Source organism: Papio anubis, chromosome 6 (genome assembly GCF_008728515.1).
Source record: "Papio anubis isolate 15944 chromosome 6, Panubis1.0, whole genome shotgun sequence".
Lineage (NCBI taxonomy): Eukaryota > Metazoa > Chordata > Mammalia > Primates > Cercopithecidae > Papio > Papio anubis.
Window position 1 is genome coordinate 123,855,720 of NC_044981.1, and position 20,859 is coordinate 123,876,578.

At 37.6% G+C, this 20,859-nt stretch overlaps 1 protein-coding gene across 11 annotated transcripts in view; it reads left to right on the top strand.

Annotated features, from left to right (window-relative positions):
* Positions 1-20,859, top strand: part of REPS1 (RALBP1 associated Eps domain containing 1) — an 87,593-nt gene that overhangs the window by 65,295 nt on the left and 1,439 nt on the right. For 6 of the 11 annotated variants that reach the window (XM_009205979.3, XM_003898105.4, XM_009205980.3 and 3 more), the window contains 9 exons: positions 4,998-5,085; positions 5,816-5,917; positions 8,345-8,417; positions 9,979-10,097; positions 11,179-11,243; positions 13,015-13,200; positions 14,952-15,047; positions 17,820-17,968; positions 19,044-19,149. In XM_009205979.3, coding sequence (XP_009204243.2) covers positions 4,998-5,085; positions 5,816-5,917; positions 8,345-8,417; positions 9,979-10,097; positions 11,179-11,243; positions 13,015-13,200; positions 14,952-15,047; positions 17,820-17,968; positions 19,044-19,149 — 984 coding nt within the window. The remainder of the gene's footprint in view (positions 1-4,997; positions 5,086-5,815; positions 5,918-8,344; positions 8,418-9,978; positions 10,098-11,178; positions 11,244-13,014; positions 13,201-14,951; positions 15,048-17,819; positions 17,969-19,043; positions 19,150-20,859) is intronic. The other 5 variants (XM_031667392.1, XM_031667389.1, XM_031667390.1 and 2 more) reach the window with 2 other exon arrangements.

Genomic DNA, 20,859 nt, shown 5'->3' on the forward strand with positions numbered 1-20,859 from the left:
TATTTCAGTGTAGTGACACTTTATGTAAATACTATTTGTATGCTTACACATCATGTAATATGTACTACATATGTAACTATTTATGCAATGTCATCTTTTATTTTGACATGCCAAATGACATGGCTTTTATTTAATTAGTATGTTGAGTCCTGTTAGAGAGAATCAAGTTCAGCAATACAAGATGTTGGTCAAATACTCCCCTTATGCAAAGGAGCCTCTGTCTTGTCTTCTTGTGGCTTACTGTGTTGCTTTGAAAATGCTACAAAGTTCACATCCTGATTTAAAAAATAAGTTCTATCCCCACAGAGTTAATTTAATATATGCTTCACCTATCCCTTGGGTTTTTTGAAAACCTTAGCTGTTAATTGTTCTTCTCCCTGTTCACTTCTCTGCTTTTTCTTTTTCTCTCTTTATTTATATATATATATTTAAAGACAAGGACGTGCTAATAAGCACTTTCCAAAAAGAAAAGAGGGAGTAAGCAGGAAGTGAAGAAGTGTGTAAAGGCAAGATTTTAAAAATGAGCTGAGTAGAAAGATATGGGGAAAATGACATAAGACATTCTTTTTAGATGATCTGATCAAAGACAGCCAGCATTTATTAATTAAATGTAAAAATGGTCTTGTCATCTAAAGAGATTTTGAAGAAGTGGCATTTAAAGATAAAGTATACCTTTAGCAGTTAATGGGTCTTTGATGTGGTTTGTTTTTTGTTTTTTTGAGATGGAGTCTCGCTCTGTCGCCCAGGCTGGAGTGCAGTGGTGCGATCTCAGCTCACTGCAACCTCTGCCTCCTGGGTTCAACTGATTCTCCTACCTTGGCCTCCCGAGTAACTGGGACTACAGGTGTCCACCACCACACCCGGCTAATTTTGTGTGTGTGTGTATGTGTGTGTGTATGTATATATTTTAGTAAAGGCGGGGTTTCACCATGTTGGCCAGGGTGATCTTGAACTCCTGACCTCCAATGATCCACCCACCTCGGCCTCCTAAAGTGCGGGGATTACAGGCTTGAGCCACCACGCCTGGCCTGATGTGTTTTATCATTTTAAAGAATTTATATGAAATCTAGAGGCTGCTGTTGTATTTATTGAATTCAAACATAATGTATGTTTTTTAAATGTTTATTTTATAGTCTATTAAGTATTCAAGGACCAGCTGATATGTAGATTATCTCTGCCTTTTGCTTCTCATTTCTTGCTACATTTAAGGCATTTATTTTTTGTTTTAGTCTCTGAAAAATGAAGGAGAAATACAAGGCAATGCTTGAAAACTTTGCTGCTTATTGGCAGCTATAATTAAGATCTCTTAGGAATTGATAAGTTCTGTAAATTAAAAGTTTTACCTTTATGTTTTCTTTTTAAGTTTAAAGTTTTACCTTTAAGCTTTAAGTTTTGCTTCTCTATATTATTCCTGTCTCATTATTGTACAGTTAAGCTAATATGAAAGTACTTAATGGAAGTACTCTATATGGGAAGGAAGGTTTGATACAGCAATAAAGAAGCTATTATATTCTCTAACCCTTAAAAAACAGTGACAGTAATCACACATAGTATTATGATTCTTTGTCAGGCCAAGCAAGAACATTATGTATAAAAATCTAGAACTCAGAAACAAAATAAATTGACCTATGACTGACAGGAAATGTAGAGAAATAGTTGGTTGAATAGCAGTGATGTTCTTCACACTTCTTGGAAATAATACTCAAATTTGCAACTCTAGTGTCTAAAATTATGTAACTCAGTACTTTCCTTTGTTATCTCTAGTGTGTCAGGAGGCTCTCAGAAAATAGAGTGATTAAGTTGCCTTTTAAACTTGAATTTAGACCTCTGAATTTGATTTTAAAAAATTGTCATTCTTAAATACTTATATTTATAATCTAATACCTAGAAATATCTTATTTATTTTATGGTGGCAAACTTAAATCTGATCTTTGTTTCCCAACCAGTATTCTTACTTTAAATTTTCTATTAAAGGAGTAGCCTGCCTTCTGTTGTGTCCTACAGTGTCTAAGTTTGTTAACCTTCACTTAATACTTACCTGAAGTATTACCCATCCACAGACCCACTTCAGCCTGTAGCCACAATCCCACATGATCCTTTGCAAGGCTTTTATAAATAAGGATTATAAGTAAGTAAATAAGGCACATTCAGATTAGAAGGGAATCACCTAGGGGGGAAAAAACCTTACACTTCTAATGTGAATTTAACATTTCTTACAGTACTGGAAATATTTAACGGACTATTAAAAAGAAACTAAATTATAATAATTTGCCATTTGCTCAGTAAAAGTCTGTACAAAGTTCCAAACTGGTCTGTAGCATTTAGAGACAACCACTACACAGTGCAGTGACCCCATTTGCAAACCAGATGGTTAGTTATTAAGCTTTCATAGTTCTGGTGAAATTGAGATTCTGATGGTCTTGGTTCCAGAAACTTGATCTCTTTTCTTGAACTGCTTGTCAGTTAATAGCCTTTGGTAGAATCTGCTTCTGCTAGGATATACATGAATGAAAACACTAGGAAAATTGTAGGTGGATGAGAAGTGTAATGCATTAATTAGTCTTTGCTGTGATTGATTGCACTGCAAATATATGAAAATGCTAGTTAACATTCCCAGCTGTTCCAGGCTTTATAAATCTGATTTTATATACACATACACATACATTGAATATAGATTTAGATGAATGTTATGAATTAAAGCATCTAAGAAGTTTTTCTTTTTTTAAATTCCTAATTTGCTTTCTGTTTGGAATAAGAACTTATTTTCTCATGAACTATCATTTTTTTCTCCTTTAATCATGCCTTATAAAGGTATATTCTGATTTTCATAACAGTTATTTCTGGTATTAAATGTAAATTAAGAAAATAGTAGAGTTGCTCCTAAAGCCATGTTTTTATAACCAAAATATAACTTAATATCTTAAAGGTGTTTTTATAAATACTTTCCTGAGAATGACTCATTATGTGACAAATGTAAACTTTCATCTATCTATAATGTTAATATTATTTGTAACTATAATTTTTTAGTTGTAGGGCAAGTGTTAGGTTGATTGGTTAAGTACATGAACCCTGACGAGATTCTCCCTGGTGTAGGGGCAAGAAATTACTTTGAATGAATTTGGTAGTATAATAGATGTAAAGAATTTGTTACCAGTTGTTGGAATTCAGAGATGAGCATAAGCCAAGGAGATATGTCAGATAAGAGAGGGTGTGCTGGAGCTTTGCCTTCTCTAGCAGGGGCTTGGTGTTAGCACAGTACTGTCTCACTAAAACAGTTTCCAACTTAAACTGAAAGGCCATTATCCTCCACACTAAATTATAAACTTAATTCATTACTAGATATTAAAAATTTAGGATCTCAAATTCAGTCTTCAGCAGCCGCACATACAGAGTGTGAACTGACCCCTCATAGGAGGAGCTGAGCCCCCTTGGTGATTTTTCTCAGCTGGTCTATTGCTGTTAAGCTGGGTGCTTGATCTGGTTCTGGTTTCTGCCCTGGGAGTCTCAGTCCCCAAGATGAGCCCTACCTGTGTCCCAGGTACGCCTCTCTTTTCCTTCTTTTTCTGAGAGGCTACCATTGTCTTCATTCTCTCACCCTTTCTTTTGTGCTTTCATTCTAATCAGAAGTCTTTACTATCAATTCCTTTAGTCCTCTAACTGGACTAGACTCTAGTCTAGTTTAGAAATAATCAGCTGTATTACAGTAATGAAAAAGGTTTAAGAAAAGTATTGCCTTGTTAGAATGGGAGTCTTGTTTCTCTTTAAAAAAAAAAGGATTCCTTTGTGGCAGTTTTGTGCTAAATTTTGAGACAATCAAATTTAAACACTTTGAATTAATCTGTAGGAAGTATGTATTGTGCCTACTATTGCAATGTCATAGGCATTTTAGTAACTTTGTTTCATAGGTTTAAAAAAGTATCAAATTTTTTTGAGCAGTTTACTGAAAATGAGTTTTCAGTCTGTTATCTAGTTCTTGGATTCTCATGAAATAGTTTATTTCAACCTCAAGACTCACATTTGCATAATTTTGTCAGATCATTCCTCACTTTTTAATATTGTCTTGAACTGTGTTTTTATAAGAGCATGTTTTAAATGTAAATCTTACACACACACACACACACACACACACACACACACACACACTCTTTTCGAGATGGGGTCTAGCTCTCACCTAGGGTGGAGTGAGATGGCATGATCACAGCTCACTGCAGGTTCCACTTCCCAGGCTCAAGGATTCTCCCACCTGGCCGGACACAGTGGCTCAAGCCTGTGATCCCAGCACTTTTGTAGGCCGAGGCAGGCAGATCACGAGGTCAGGAGTTCGAGACCAGCCTGGCCAGCATGGTGAAACCCCGATTCTACCAAAAAAAAAAAAAAAAAAATTAGCTGGGCGTGGTGGCAGGTGCCTATAATCCCAGCTACTTGGGAGGCTGAGGCAGGAGAATCGCTTGGACCTGGGAGGCGGAAACTTGCAGTGAGCCAATATTGCGCCACTGCACTCCAGCTTGGGTGACAGAGCAAGACTCCATCTCAAAAAAAAAACAAAAAAAAAGGGAACCTCCTACCCTAAGCATCCTGAGTAGCTGGGAGTATAAGTCGTGGGCCATGCCCAGATAATTTTTATATTTTTTGAAGAGACAGTGTTTCACTATGTTGCTTAGGCTATTCTCTGGGCTCAAGTGATTCTCCTGCCTTGGCCTCCCAAAGTGCTGGCGTTACAGGTGTGAGCCTCTGTGCCCAGCCTTCACGTAAAGCTTTAATCACTCCACTTAAAAAGTTTTTTTTTTTTAATTAGCAGATATTAGGCATATATAGTGAGCTTGATTTTTAAATAGAATTCTAGAGCTTTTAACTTAAAAAGCTTATTTTCATGCCTGCCTTAGTGTAAATGGGAAAGCCTGTCCACTGGTTTTTACAGTTTTATTAGTTTTGGTTGTTGCATGGCATTAGCTTGACATTTTAATACAAATTCTGTATTTCCTCCCATTTGTCTCTAGGATACTGCTATTGTTCATCCAGTTCCCATTCGTATGACTCCAAGCAAAATCCACATGCAGGAAATGGAACTTAAAAGAACTGGCAGTGGTAAGGAAGCCGTTGCTGGTTTGTATTTTAGTTTTGCATCAAACTAAAATACATAAGTAATTATTCTGTCAAGGTTCAATTTTCTTTCATCGTTGCTTATTTTTTAAGCTAGTACTTTCTATAATTATGTGTATGTTCATGCATATTTATTTATGTTGCAGTTTTTTAAAGGAATTTATTTTAAATTGTAGAGTTTTAAAATAAGGACATACGAAAATGTGACATTTCTAATACCCTGTGGGTTTTTATGGTCACCCTTGTAAATTTACATTTAAAATATGTTAAAACTTTAACTGAAGAGATATATGTTAAAATAAATTTTGGCTTGGAAATTATATATTTTACTTGAACTCTTGGAATGCCTCATTTTGGACTAAATGTTTCAGGGTTTCTCAAAGGTAGATTTTTTTTTTTAATAAATCAGCGTTATAAATTAACTTACTTTACAGCTTATATATGTAGTGTTTTGTTTAAGTTTGCTACAGGAATAAAATTAAGTGTGAACATGCAAATAAACTTTTTCATTATAAACTATCTTCTATTATGACAGAAAATAAAAATCTAAATAAATAGTTTTACATTTGTTTTTATTAAAAATATTATTTTGTCTTACATTTTATGTTTTTACCTGCCACTAGTTTGGATATTTAAATGAAGTCTTACACTCTGGGCTTTATGAGTTTATCAGTTCAAATACCTATATCTTGTATTTTTACCTATTAATTCATAGATCATACAAATCCCACCAGCCCATTACTTGTGAAACCATCTGACCTTTCAGAAGAAAATAAGATAAATTCATCAGTGAAATTTGCTTCTGGTAATACTGTAGGTAAGTGAAGTATTACATCTTCCATTTGAAGTTTACTAAGTCTGGATTTACAGTCTGACTATTTCAGATGTGTACCCATTTAACACTGTCTTCACTAGATAACACTTTGCCCTGTCTGTGAATAAATGGTTGCCCATTGACTCCTGTCTGTGTAGCCAGGTTTGGTCTTATGGCTCTTTCCCAGTAGTTCCTTCCTTTTCTATCACACAAGAAATTGCATATATACGTTTATTCAGCCAGTGTTAATTGGATACAGTATACCAGGATCTGTTCTAGGCACTGGGGATTGAACAGTAAAAAAAGTCTTTGCTGCTATAGAGTTTACATTCTGTAAGGGAGATAAAGAGGGAATAAAAAGTAACTCTTATATTAGAAAGTAACTAATACTGTGGATAAAAATAAAGCTGGGAGAGGGTGGAGAGGTGCCATTTTAAATAGGATGGTCAAGGAAGACCTTACCAAAAAAAATGTCATTTGAGTGAAAACTTGAAGGAGATGAATTAAGCTGTACAAACCCAGAAGGAAAATTAAGGCCCAACAGACAGCAAATGTAGAGCCCTAAGGCAGGACCTGCTTCTACTAGAATAGCAAGCAAATACCTGGAATAGAATTAGTTAGCAAATTTGACAGGGAAAGGTAGCAGTGGTAGGACAGTAACAGGAGGCAGTGTCAGATTTTCTTTGACTTAGTGAGATGAAAAGCCAATCGAAGGTTTGAATGGAGGAGTGATGTGATCTGAGCCTCCTTTTTAACTGGGTCACTCCGGCTGTCCTAATGATAATAGGCCAGAAGAAGGTGAGACAAAACAGAACACAATTTAGGAGACAGGGATAATTAGGCAAGAGAAGATGGTGACAGCTTGGTGTCTAGGGTGCAAGCAGTGGAAGTGATAAGAAGTGGCTGGACTCTGGCTGTTGTGTACATTGTGGAGGAAAAGACCTCAAGAGTTGCTTTTACCTGTGTGGTATAGGATGTAAGAGAGAAAGGAGTCAAGGGTGGTTCCAGGGTTTTTGGCCTGGACAACAGGGAAATGAAGAAAACTGATAGCAGTAGGTTTGTAGGGAAAGAATCAAGTTCAGTTTCATATGTGTTAAACTCGAGGTGCCTGTTAAAATATCCAGATGGAAATATGTTCATTTTAATGTCATTCTTGTACCAACTACATGATTCTGTGATTTACAAGAAAAAGGAAGGAGATATATTTTGAAATACAACTAAAATAACCAGTGCCTTCAGCTTATGACTCTTGAACGTATATAGTAATATTCCTTCAGATTGTCTCTAGAGTTCCTATCTTAAAATTTCTTTTGTCTGTCACAACTCTTAGTCTATTTCTGGGATTCTCTTCTGTAAGCACATTTTATTCCCATGTCAAATTAACAATTTTAAAATTACTTTATTTAAAAGTTTCTAATTTGTTCTTTAAAAGTGACCTTTTTGTCCATTACAGAAGTAACATATTTATTGTAGAAATGTAATAGATAAAAATGAAATAATTATTCATATTCTCACTAGTCCACCAATGTCCATGATTAACAGATTCATTGTCAACTTTAGTTCTCATTCTGCATATATGTAAGTTATGTTTGTATCTAATGTGAAATTATAATACAGTCATCCCTCAATATGTTTAGGGAATTGGTTCTAGGACCCCCATGGGTACTGAAATCTGTGAATTTTCAGCTCTCTGATATGTGGAATGGTGTAGTATTTGCATGTAACCTATGCACATCTCCTGTGTACTTTAAATCATCTCTAGATTACTTATAATACTTAATACAATGTAAATAGTTGTTTTATTGGGCCAGGCACAGTGGCTCACACCTGTAATCCCAGCGCTTTGGGAAATCAAAGTAGGAGGATTGCTTAAACCCAGGAGTTAGAGACCAGACTGGACAATATAGCGAGACCTTATTTCTACCAAAAAAAAAAAAAAATATATATATATATATATATATATATATATGCGCGCACACACGCATGCAAACTATATTAAAAAAAAACAGTGGTCATGCTGTATGGTTTTTTATTTGTGTTATTTTTATTGTTGTATTGTTACTTTATTTTCTAATATTTTCTGTTTGCGGTTGGTTGAATCCTCACCTGTGGAACCTACAGATACAGAACCACAGATTTGGAGGGCCACATTGTATATGTACTGTTTTGTGACTTATTTTGAATATTTCTGCATCATTAAGTATTCATTATTTTTTCTAGACTATAACTTGCTTTGTCTACTGTGTAAATATGCCATGATTTATTTGATTTGTAGTTAATTTTTTACAGTTAATAACACCAGGATGAACTGTTAGCCAATCTTTGACTATCTCTGGCTTGAAACAGCATATCACTTATATTTGTTTGGAGTAGATAGAGCAAAAAGTAAAGAAATGATTATTATTAAATAGGACATATCCCATTTATCAGCAGATGGTTACAGTAGTTCAGACTCTTTTACTTCTGACCCAGAACAGATCGGGAGCAATGTAACTCGTCAAAGGTCAGTATTTCTGTCAATGAAAAGCATGTTAAACTATCTTGCTGCATTTTAATGTTTAAAACTATTTAGAACCAAGCACACATGATTTTGTTATCTGAAAGCTGATAGGTTACTTTTTGATTTATGTAAAAGACAAGTAATTTTGATCCTTTCCACTTGAATAGAAAAACAAAAAGAACTCTGGCTTTCTAAATGGTATTTTGTGGAAGCTTTAAAAAGAGGTGATAACTTCTTGGCGATAGAAGTTTTGTAAGTCCTTTTTGTACCTAAACAGTGAGAGTCTGTTAAGTAATATATGTATAGCCTTATGGCAAGTACCAAAAGAATTCTGTGTTTTAAAACACCATCCAAAAGCACAGTCCAGTGGTGGGCCACCTCCCCACCCTGAAGTTCTGCATTACATATAACCTTTCAGGCACAAACAAGAAAGGTGTGGGATAGGGTGGAGGATGGCTAGAGATTTGTCTGCAAGGGCTTTACCATCCACTAAAAATTGTGCAGGACAGAAGCATCTTTCTCTCCTCACTTTTTGCACGTGGTAAGTATCATTTTGCTGCATGCCTGGTGTAGCGAGGATGCAGAATCTCCAAACAGCTTAGAGTCAGAAGGCTGCTTGTCTTCCTTTCTGATTCTTCATGTAGTTCTTCCTGTGTTTCTTAGCATTCTCAGTCATCTTGGATTTTACTCTGCTGTTTATTCTCATATGTGAAGATCAGATTACCAGAGTCCTTGGAGACTCTTTTCAGAATATGAAAGACTTTGGTAGCAAAGAAGTGAATCTCTAGGGTGAGTTGAGTTTGAGCATAGTCACCTCTAAAATGAGATGGTCTGTGTGGACACATGAAAGGGTACTTCAGCTCACCAAAATCCAGACCTTAATAGGTTGAAAGCTAACCATATCTGAAAGTAGACTTTCCTTTTTACAATTTTTTTTCAGACTATTATTACCTTTAATTGAATGGGAAAGCATTACACTAAGTATGCACAGTCTATTATGAAATCATGTTGACAACTAAATTTCTTTTCAAAATTTTTGAGGCTGGGCACATCTGTAATCCTAGCGCTTTGGGAGGCTGAGGTGGGCGGATCACCTGAAGTCAGGAGTTCGAGACCAGCCTGGCCAACATGGTGAAACCCCATCTCTACTAAATACAAAAATTAGCCGGGCGTGGTAGCATGCACCTGTAATTCCAGCTACTCAGGAGCTGAAGCAGGAGAATCGCTTGAACCCAGGAAGTGGAGATTGCAGTGAGCCAAGATGGTGTCACTGCACTCCAGCCTGCGCAACAGAGTGAGACTATCTCAAAAAAAAAAAAAAAAAAAATTGAAATTTTGCTTAATAACTTTATTTAAAAAAATTGTTAGCCACATAAAATAATCAGTTGTTTAGGATACATCGAAAACAGTGCTATCTTAATTTATTGTAACACTTACATACTTGAGTGTTGAGAAAATGTCATGCTAATAAGATCCTTTGCTGCTTAGTCAAGTTTGAATGTTTAAAAAGAAAAAAACTCTGATATCAGTAGTATGACCAATTATGATGGGGTGAATTTTGCAGATCTCATTCAGGAACATCGCCTGATAACACTGCACCACCACCTCCCCCTCCAAGGCCACAGCCCTCTCATTCCAGATCATCGTCTTTAGATATGAATCGGACCTTTACAGTCACCACAGGTAGGGGCTAGAGAACCATAATATACATTATCATTTAATTTTAAAGTTAATCCAACACACATACACATTTTATTTTTGTTTCTATTAACATGTCTTTTAAAAATATTTATCTGGCCGGGTGTGGTTGTTCACACCTGTAATCCCAGCACTCTGAGAGGCAGGCAGATCACTTGAGGTCACAAGTTCGAGACCAGCCTGACCAACATGGTGAAACCCCATCTCTACTAAAAACACAAAAATTAGCCAGAGGTGGTGGTGCATGTCTGTGGTCCCAGCTATTGGGAGGCTGAGGTGGGAGAATCCCTTGAACCCGAGAAGCAGAGGTTTCAGTGAGCCAAGATTATTTCACTGCACTGCAGCCTGAGTGACAGAGTGAGACCTTGTCTCAAAAAAAAAAATTATCTGAAGGAAAATTCGGGTTAAAAAGATAGCAGATGAGAGGCAATTTTTTTTTCTTAACGACTACTTAAAGTGTGTTTGAGTGCAAATGATGAAGATGGGAACCTGAGAGATGTCACAGGAAATTTTAAAAGAACAATGTTGTGATATCAAGTTAGGGGGGACTGATAGATCTCAATTTGGCTGATGAAGATGAAAAGTCATAATTTACCCAGGTTTTCAATTTTTGAAGAACTGGCATTATTGTTGTTACCTTGGTTAACATAGAAAAGTTAGGGCAGAGGATGGTGAAGTGATGTTTTAGTCACTATGAGTTTAGAATGGTGAGGAAAAGTGAAGTGTTAAGTGAAAGGGAAAATTTGGAAGTTTTCATGTGATACTTAAACAGCAGTCAGAGATATGAGAAGAAAATCAAGGTTGTTTACTATTACGGAAATAGGCAGGAGTATGCCAAGAGGGCTTCATGTAATAGAGTTAAGAAGCAAAGCGACATCTGATGAAAGGCTGTCAGATTTGGTCTTTAGGTTACATACAGACTGTGTAACAAGTTAGTACCTGCCTTCTAATGCTTAACAAACATTCTTAGAAATCTTTATCATGTAGTCACATTCATTCAGCCTGTTTCTTCTATTAAGAAAGTGATTATACAGTTACTAAAAAGAAGACTTTTGTATTCATGCAGGACAACAACAGGCTGGAGTTGTTGCCCATCCTCCTGCAGTGCCTCCAAGACCACAGCCCTCACAGGTAATTCTCCAAGGTATTTATTACTAAACGTCCCATGATCACTTTTCTTGCTAGGTATTTAATTCTGTTCTCAAATTATTTGGAAGGTCAGGAATGATCTGATGGTCATCCTTAATGAGCATTTAATTCAGTGAGGCTAAATCTCATTTTGAAAGATACACACTTCTAGAATGATCTGAGTTGTTTTTTGAAAGAGCCTTAAAAGTGAAACAAATGATAATGTCTTCACAGAGAAGAGTTTAGTTGAAACAACAATGGATTGGGAGATAGGAGAGATCCATTACTGTCCTGGGTGTAGCAGTGACTCACAAAATCACTTGACTGGGCTGGGTGCAGTGGTTCACACTTGTAATTGCAGCACTTTGGGAGGCTAAGGCAGTAGGATTTCTCAAGCCCAGGAGTTCCAGACCAGCCTGGGCAACATAGTGAGACCCCCGTCTCTAAAAACAAAAAAAAATTAGCTGGGTGTAGTGGTGTGCACCTGTAGTCCCAACTGCTTGGGAGGCTGAGGTGGGAGGATCTCTTGAGCCTGAGAGGTCAGGGTTGCAGTGAGCTGTGATTGCACCACTGCACTCCACCCTGGTGACAGAGTGAGACCCTGTCTCAAAACAAAACAAGATACCCCAAAATAACCTCACTGCATCTCTCTGGATGTGTTTACTACATGAGTTAAGGAAGTATAATGACCTCTGCATCCCTTCCACATCGAAATTAGGGTGCTGTAGTAGACATTTATAAAATGCTTTGGGACAGCCTTAGTGGCTGAAGTTAAGGATCACGTTATACATAAAATGTTGGAATGAGACTTAGCAGGGACTTAAAAGATAAATTGGAATTTATTGGAGAGAAGGTATTCCAAACCGAAGGTATGACATCCGCAAAGCCATGGAAGTGTGTGTTAAGCCTGGCACATTCCTCAGGGGAAAACAAGTTCGTTCAGCACAGCAGGAGTAGATGTGCGGAGTGATGGGAAATGACGCTAGAGAGGTAGGGAGGAGGCAGAGCATCTCCCATATCATAGTAAGAAGGACAGAGTTTTTCTTAGAGGAGATGAAGAATTTTTAAAGGGAAGAGACTTCAGATGTCTTTCTTTAGTATCCTTTACTTCCTTTGTCATAAAACATCTCACACTCTATTTTAATTTCTTATTTACTTATTCTCTTCTGCTCCAGAGAGAAGCAACTTTATTAGGGTATAAGCGGGCCTCATTTGTTTTGTTCACAAGTAGATATTCAGTAAACATATTTTTAGACTGAAGATGGAGCAGCATTGGTCTGGCAAAGGAGTGGAAGATGGATTGAAGGGAAGTGTTCCTGACATGTTGGGAGAATAGTTAGAGCAGTGGTTTTCACGCTTTAAAAAGAGCAGCCTTTTTAAGAAACATAGTGAAACATTCAAAAAAAAATAACTTATTTAAGGAACAAACTATTGTGTATTAGCCCAGTTAAGAAAAAAATACATGCAAATGGAGAATGGGGGTAGGGCCAGCCCTACCCTCTCCTTCAGTGTACTTTCTTTGCAATATAGTTTTTGAAAAAAATATCTTTTTATTGGAAGTTTATTATCTTAATTTTTTTTTAGTGTCTTAGCTTTTCACTTATGGTTTAATCATTTATTTAGAGCCAAATGTTACTGTAATACACCTCTCTGAACTTACAGATAATAAAACAGGGCATCTTTATATACTAAATTTTCAAAGAAGAAGAAGATGACTCTGTGACACTGATAGGCTGATAAAATGTGTGTTCCTCTGTTTTGTACCATTGCACAGGCTCCTGGTCCCACTGTGCATCGCCCAGTGGATGCCGATGGCCTCATAACTCACACTAGTACCTCACCTCAGCAGATACCAGAGCAACCAAATTTTGCAGATTTCAGCCAATTTGAAGTATTTGCTGCATCAAATGTAAATGAAGAACAAGATGATGAAGCCGAGAAACATCCAGAAGTCCTGCCGGTCAGTTTTCAAGGGCGTGGCTAATTTTCTGCAGGCAGTCACTTCCCGTACCATGTTGGGTCAACAGAGCAGATATTAGAGGTGACATCAGTGAGTAAAATATTCCCTAGGTCAGTGCTTCTCAACTTTTTTATTGGCCTCCAATATCTGCTGGTTGCAGTGTAATGCTTACTGAGTATCAGAGTCTGGTGGGGGTGGGGGATTGATACCACATGAAAAGACACCACCACCTGGCTGTGGCTAAAACACTGCTTTGGGGGTTTCTATCTTAATGCTAAGCATCTGACTGCGTGATTTGGTGAAGATTTCCATGTGATAAAAGGCCATGGTTACCATAGCTCCACTCATTACACCTTTTCCACAAGGGGACCTTCACTAGATGTAACTTTTAGATCTAATTACAACTTTAACTATAACCAAATTTCAGCCAAACTTCTGATTAAAGCATTTACAATTTGTATGAGACTAAGTTGCCTTAGCTAAGCAAAGACTATAGGATATCAAAATTTAATATTCAGTGTTCTAGGACATTCTGTTGTAGTTCCAATGGCAAGAACTTCTCTAGGAATCTCTGACCTAAATTGCTGACCATAAATGTGGAGTTGGAAAGACCAGAGGAATTCTGCAGTCTCTTTGATATAGATCATGGCCATGGAAAATTTCCTACTCGCTCCCTTTTCAAACCTATAACTTTCTGCTGTGCCCATTAGGGGACTGGGCTGCATCTAGGAGGGTCAGAGTGGGCATGTAGAGGTGTGCACAGGGTACCGTACTCACTCCCGTGGGTGGATGCCTCCTCTCCCAACCACAAGGACTTCCCAGACTAAGCACTTAGAGGTTCAGTGCCGTGGCTGCATCCTCACCCCGTCTTCCTCTCCCTCACACATCTATTACCTGCATCCTCCCCCCATCCTCGTCTCCCTCACACATCTATTACCTGCATTCTAACCCTGTCCTCCTCTCCTTCGCTTTGTTCTCTTTGATCTCGGCTGCATCTCTCTCTTTCAGCATTTGATCTCATCTCTTGTTCCTTTATCTTTACCTCTTCTTTATTTGATCTCGCTTGCCTTTCCTTTTGATTTGCCCGGACCTTGTCTTTCTTGATTTTATGATCTCGTTCTGTTCTTCTTTGAGCATCTCACCTTGTTCTTCTCGAGCATTTTCTGCCGAGTCTTTATTTCATTTGACCTTATTTATGAGTATCTTTACCTTTGTTCTTCTTTACTTTATTCATTTCGAGTTATGGTTTCGCTCGTTCCTGCTTTTCCAGCATTTGATCTCATTTGAAGGTGTTCTCGTGAAAATTTTGTTCTTCCTTTTATCGAGCATTTGATCTTTACTCGATTCTTTCTTTACATTTGAGCAGGTTTGCTTTATCGGTTACATAGCTGCATCCTCACCCCGTCCTCCTCTCCCTCACACATCTATTACCTGCATCCTCACCCCATCCTCCTCTCCCTCACACATCTATTACATAGCTGCATCCTCGCCCCGTCCTCCTCTCCCTCACACATCTATTACCTGCATCCTCACCCTGTCCTCCTCTCCCTCACACATCTATTATCTGCTCTCCCCTCTGCCTTTCAGTAGCAGAGAAATCTCATTTAATGAAGTTCCTTCAAGTTTCTTAACATCATCTCAGTTTTCTTGTCTGAATATTTAACATTTTACTCTGATTTGTTACGTATGCTATATTTGTGCATAATTACATGTTATGTATAATTAATAGTGATAAACATATTCATTTTTAGGCTGAAAAAGCTTCTGATCCTGCAAATTCTCTTCGAGTTGCCAAAGCAGATAGTAAAACTGAAGAAAAGACAGCTGCTAGTGCTCCCACCAATGTGGTATGCAAAATGTCTTTTATAATAATAATTTTGTACATCATAAGTTATGTGAAATAATTTTTAGAAATAAGGTCAACCAGAAATCATCTAACCCGTTTCTCTACCTTTAACTGTAGTATAGTCAGTCTGTCACAGAACAAAGTCTGCCTATTTAATGGAGATGATATTCTGTAATCTATGTTAAATATGTGTCACAGGTTCTCAGAATTTAAGTGGTTATTACATTCTTCCCACTTTATAAGGTAGAACTTCTTTATAGGTGAAATTCAGTTTCTTTTATTGTAGTCTTGAATATAATTTAAAAAATTATCAACTCTCTAAAGTTATTGTTATTCCTTTTGCTCTTAACTTGTTCTTTAACTGTTTTAGGAATAATTTTTCCCCAACATTTTATTATGAAAACGTTTAAGCATACAGAAAAATTGAAACAGTTTTTCATTGTACATCAGTAAATTCACTACCTTATACCATTATTATTTTACTATACTTGCTTTACTACATATCTCTCCATGCCTTCTGTTCATCTGTCAGTCCTTATCTGTTTTATATATGTGTTAGCCCATCTCCATTGCTATAAAGGAATATGTGAGATTGGGTAATTTGTACAAAAAAAAAAAAGAGGTTATGTTGGACATAGTGGCTTACACCTGTAATCCCAGCACTTTGAGAGTCCAAGGCAGATGGATCACTTGAGCTTAGGAATTCGAGACCAGCCTGGGCAACGCAGCGAAACCCTGTCTGTACAAAAAGCACAAAAATTATCCAGGTGTGGTGGTGCACGCCTATAGTCCCAGCTACTCGGGAGGCTGAAGTTGGGGGATTGCTTGAGCCTGGGAGGTGGAGATTGTAGTGAACTGAGATAGTGCCCTACACTCCACCCTGGGTGACAGAGTGAGACCCTGTCTCAAAAAAAGAAAAGAGGTTTATTTTGCCTCATGGTTCTGCAGGCTGTACAGGAAGCATGGTACCAGAATCTGCCTCTTCTAAAGCCTCAGGAAACTTAGATTCATGGCAGAAGGCAAAGTGGGAGCAGATGTGTCACATGGCGAGTGAGGGAGCAAGGAGAGATGCCAGGCCCTTTTAAACAGCCAGCTTTCATGTAAACTCAGAGTTAGAACTCATTCATTACCGTGAGAAGGGCACCAAGCCATTCACGAGGGATCTACTCCATGACCCAAACACCTCCCACTAGGCCCACCTCCAACATTAGAGGTCACATTTCAACATGAGATTTGGAGGAGACAAATACCTAAACTGTATCAGTGTACCTCAGATTGCAAATATCAGCACACTTTCCCTTTGAGGGAATAATTTTGGTAACTTTTTTTTTCTCTTATCATCTAGACATTCCCAACAGTTATAAAAACAGCATGTGTTTCTGAAGTGCTTCAATTCTACTTTCTGGATGCTGTGTGTGTATTAGTCTGTTTTCATACTGCTGTAAAGATACCACCTGAGAGTGGGTAATTTATAAACAAAAGAGATTTAATTGACTCACAGCTCTGCATGGCTGGGGAGGCCTCAGGAAATTTACAGTCATGGCGGAAGGCAAAGGGGAAGCAGGTGGCAGGATGGAAAAAGAGCGAGGAAGTGCCTCACTTTAAAATAATTAGCTCTTGTGAGAACACCCTCACTCTCACAAGAACAGTATGGGGGACCACCCCCATGACCCAGTCATCTCCCACCAGGCCCCTCCCTTGACACACGGGGATTACAATTTGAGGTGAGATTTGGGGGCACAGAGCCAAACCATATCACTATGTTTTATTACATTAGTAGTCCTGTGAGTTTTTAAGTAATGAACTTTATTTTTGTCAACTCACAGCAACAAATTAAAAATATCACTTAAGAGATAGCAGTTGGCCGGGCGCGGTGGCTCAAGCCTGTAATCCCAGCACTTTGGGAGGCCGAGACGGGTGGATCACGAGGTCAGGAGATCGAGACCATCCTGGCGAACACCGTGAAACCCCGTCTCTACTAAAAAATACAAAAAACTGCCCGGGCGAGGTGGGGGGCGCCTGTAGTCCCAGCTACTCGGGAGGCCGAGGCAGGAGAATGGCGTAAACCTGGAAGGCGGAGCTCGCAGTGAGCTGAGATCCGGCCACTGCACTCCAGCCTGGGAGACAGAACGAGACTCCGTCTCAAAAAAAAAAAAAAAAAAAAAGAGATAGCAGTTGACTATTGTTTTTATTTATTTACAGGTAAATCAAGTTACGGTAAATGCCAAAACGCTGTTTTTTATTCTGCCGAGGGCAGATTCATAATCGCCAACAAAATGTCAACTCATTTTCAAAAGTTTTAATTACTGTGCATATTAATAGTGATGTTTTTGGTATTTTAAAAGAGTTGCTTAGCTTTCCATTACTTTATAATGTTATTTTATTCATTAAGATACATGTTAGTATTTTTGAGTAAGAAATCCTATGGTCATAATGCTTAGATATTTCTGGAGACTGCCTTTGTTTATTGTTGAACAGGTATATATTGATTCTGTATCATATTTATGTTAAAACTGTGAATATTAACAGTTTGCATCAATATGTTATTCTAAAAATATTTATATTGCAGGTACATTCATGATTGTGGTGTCAACTAGAAACATCTTTTCCCTCTATAAGTTAGCTCTTGCCACAAATACATAAATTTAAAGTAGGACAAGTAACTTTCAATTTTCCAAGAGCAAATGGCTTAAAGAAAGCAAATGGTGTTGCAGAGTGCTAACTATGAATGTCTTCAGAAATGCTTATTATTAATGGAATTCTTGTCTTAAAGAGCAAAGGCACAACACCTCTTGCTCCACCACCTAAACCTGTTCGAAGAAGATTAAAATCAGAAGATGAATTAAGGCCAGAAGTCGATGAACATACACAAAAGACGGGTGTCTTAGCTGCTGTTCTTGCATCACAACCTTCTATTCCCAGGTAATCAAAGCTTTTCCTAGGCACATTTAATTACTAGGAAGAAAAAGCACAACAATTAAAAACAATCAAACTGGGCCGGGCATGGTGGCTCACACCTGTAATAGCAGTTTGGGAGGCCGAGCTGGGCAGATCATTTGTGGTCAGGAGTTGGACCAGCCTGACTAACATGGTGAAACCCTGTCTCTGCTAAAAATACAAAAAAAAATTAGCCAAGTGTGGTGGTGCACACCTGTAGTCCCACCCAGCTACTCGGGAGGCTGAGGCAGGAGAATTGCTTGAACCCAGGAGGCGGAGGTTGTAGTGAGCCAAGATGGCACCAGTGCACTCCAGCCTGGGCAACAGAGCAAGACTCCATCACAAAAATAATAACAACAACAATAATCAGACTGAAATAAATTATGGTCAGACTAGTTCTTTAATTGAGCAGAGCCATGTCATGTATGAGTAGGTATTCTTCCCATGTTTCCCCTTTATTATTAAGTTGTATTTCAATTCCATTTTAACACCCTGTTTCAATAGCAGTACGTTCTTTAAACTTGATAGTTTATAGTAAAACTGGTATTTTAATTATGGTGTTCTAGACCAAGAATCAGCAGATTAACTCTTAATGGGCCAAATTCAGCTCAGCCTATGGCCTGTTTTTATATAGCCCATGAACTCAGAATGACTTGTTCTTTTTTGTAGAAGAGAGAAGAAAGAACAGAAGAGAAAAGAAAACAAAAAACTAGAATATGAGACAGAAACTATATGGCCCACAGAGCCTGAAATATGTACTGTCTGGTCTTTTACAGAAAAGGTTTGCCAGTACCTACTTTAGACTCTTTTACTTAAACTCAGGTGATTCTACAGAAGAAATTTTTTAATAATTTCTTTTTTTTTTTTTTTTTTTTTTACCTCTCCTATAGTGCTGAAGCTTTTGGTTTATCACTGCAACTGAGCAAGTGATGTTGAGCTGTGCTAGTAAGGAAAAAGATGCTCCTTTTGCTTCTCATGTTTAGAAATAGATCAGGGAGGAATAGAGAGGATTTAAGATAAATGAATGTTACAGGTTTTTTTGCCTTCTTTGTCTTCTTAGATCTGTTGGGAAAGATAAGAAAGCTATTCAGGCATCGATTAGACGCAATAAGGAAACCAACACCGTTTTGGCCAGATTGAATAGCGAATTGCAGCAACAATTAAAGGTAATATAGTTTCTGAATCTTTATAATATTCCTTATCTTAGTAAAGAAACCTAAAGAGAAGGAATGTGATCTCAGACACCTCCAAGATCACATACATAGTTCTCTTCTCTAATTTTCTAGATGCTTTGACTGTGGTTAGTTTACCCCCCCCCCCCCCCCCCCCACACCCCCCCCCCTTTTTTTTTTTTTTAAAGAGACAAGATCTCGCTCTGTCACCCTGGCAACCTGGGCTCAAGCTATCCTCCCACCTCAGCCTCCTGAGTAGCTGGGATTACTGGCTTGAGCCACTGCACCCAGGTCCTAGTTTGTCCTTTTATCAAAGACAACTCAAATTCCATTAAAGGGACTTAAACAGGCCTAAAAGAAGAAGAGAGAGGTGGCAGCAATTTCAGTCGTCTTGCATGTGGAAAGAGAAAAGGCAAGCCTTAAATAGAAATGGTGCTTATGCACAGTGTGTACTGCTGTCATCTAATACCCGAGAGGAATGTGTTTGTTTTCTAGTAACTATGATTTCTTTGCTTCCCTAGAAATAAAAATTACTCCTACTTACTCCTTCCTTACTGGGTCAAAAAAAAAATTACTCCCAGAATCACTTATGGTTCCCCAACATTATTAGGTACTCATGTCTTACAAACCAGTGGTTCTCAAACCTTAATGCATATATAGGTAATCTTGGATCATGTTAAAATGAAGATTCTGGTTTTTGTAGAGCTAAGGTGGGACCTGGGAATTCCAGGCAGTGGAGATGCTGGAGCACTATCTATCCCACTTGGAATAGAACAAAGATGAGATGAGAGTCCGTGGAAATGACAAATGAATGCAGTTAGTTCATTCTTGTAATATTCTGCTCATGCTCCTCATTTAGCATTTATTACACTGTCCTGGAATTACTATCTATGACACATTTGTCTCTCTGTCCTATTACAGTGAACTCATTGAGGGTAAGTCATAATCATTTCTGTTTAGGAAGATCATGTAATATATCATCCAAATCAAGACACTTTTGAGAGGAAAAAAAGAGGGTTGCATTATCATTATTTAGGCCAAGACACTGGATATAAACTGGGATTGTCCTAGATAAATTTATGACCATCTTGTCCCTCTCCTCAAAACCTAGTATGCTAGGCATTTGTTAAGGTCTGTTGAATGAATGATATAAACTTATGACCACTTTGTCTCTATCCCCAAAACCTAGATCATATGTTAGGCATTTGATAAACATCTATTGAATGAATGATACTCTTGTATAACTCTATGATCAAAGGAGAAGACATTTGTAGTTATATGATTATTAATTTAGTCCATTGTACAGGAAAAATGAACTTAAAGACAAGCTTAGTAGTATGTCCATGAAGATGAAAATTTTGTTAATGCATGTTTTTCTGAACCAGGGAAGACCATTGAAACAAGTATATTGAAGCTATTTTGAAAAATACTTTCTTCCTTCCTTCTGAGAACAGAAAATAAGAAGTAAGGTACAAAATAGAAAGAGGTAGTTCTGGTTAAAACATGATACTGTCAATTTGAAAGAGAAAAAAAGAAAGTAAATAAGTTAGAATTTGGTGGCTAACTGAAAAGACTCCCTAAAATCAACATTGATTAAAAATTCTGAATGCAAAGTTATTATTTGGGAAACTAAAGCTCAAAATGAGATCTAGGAGTTGATATAGCCAGATGTCATCACTAGGGAAAAGAAGCTATATTAACAAA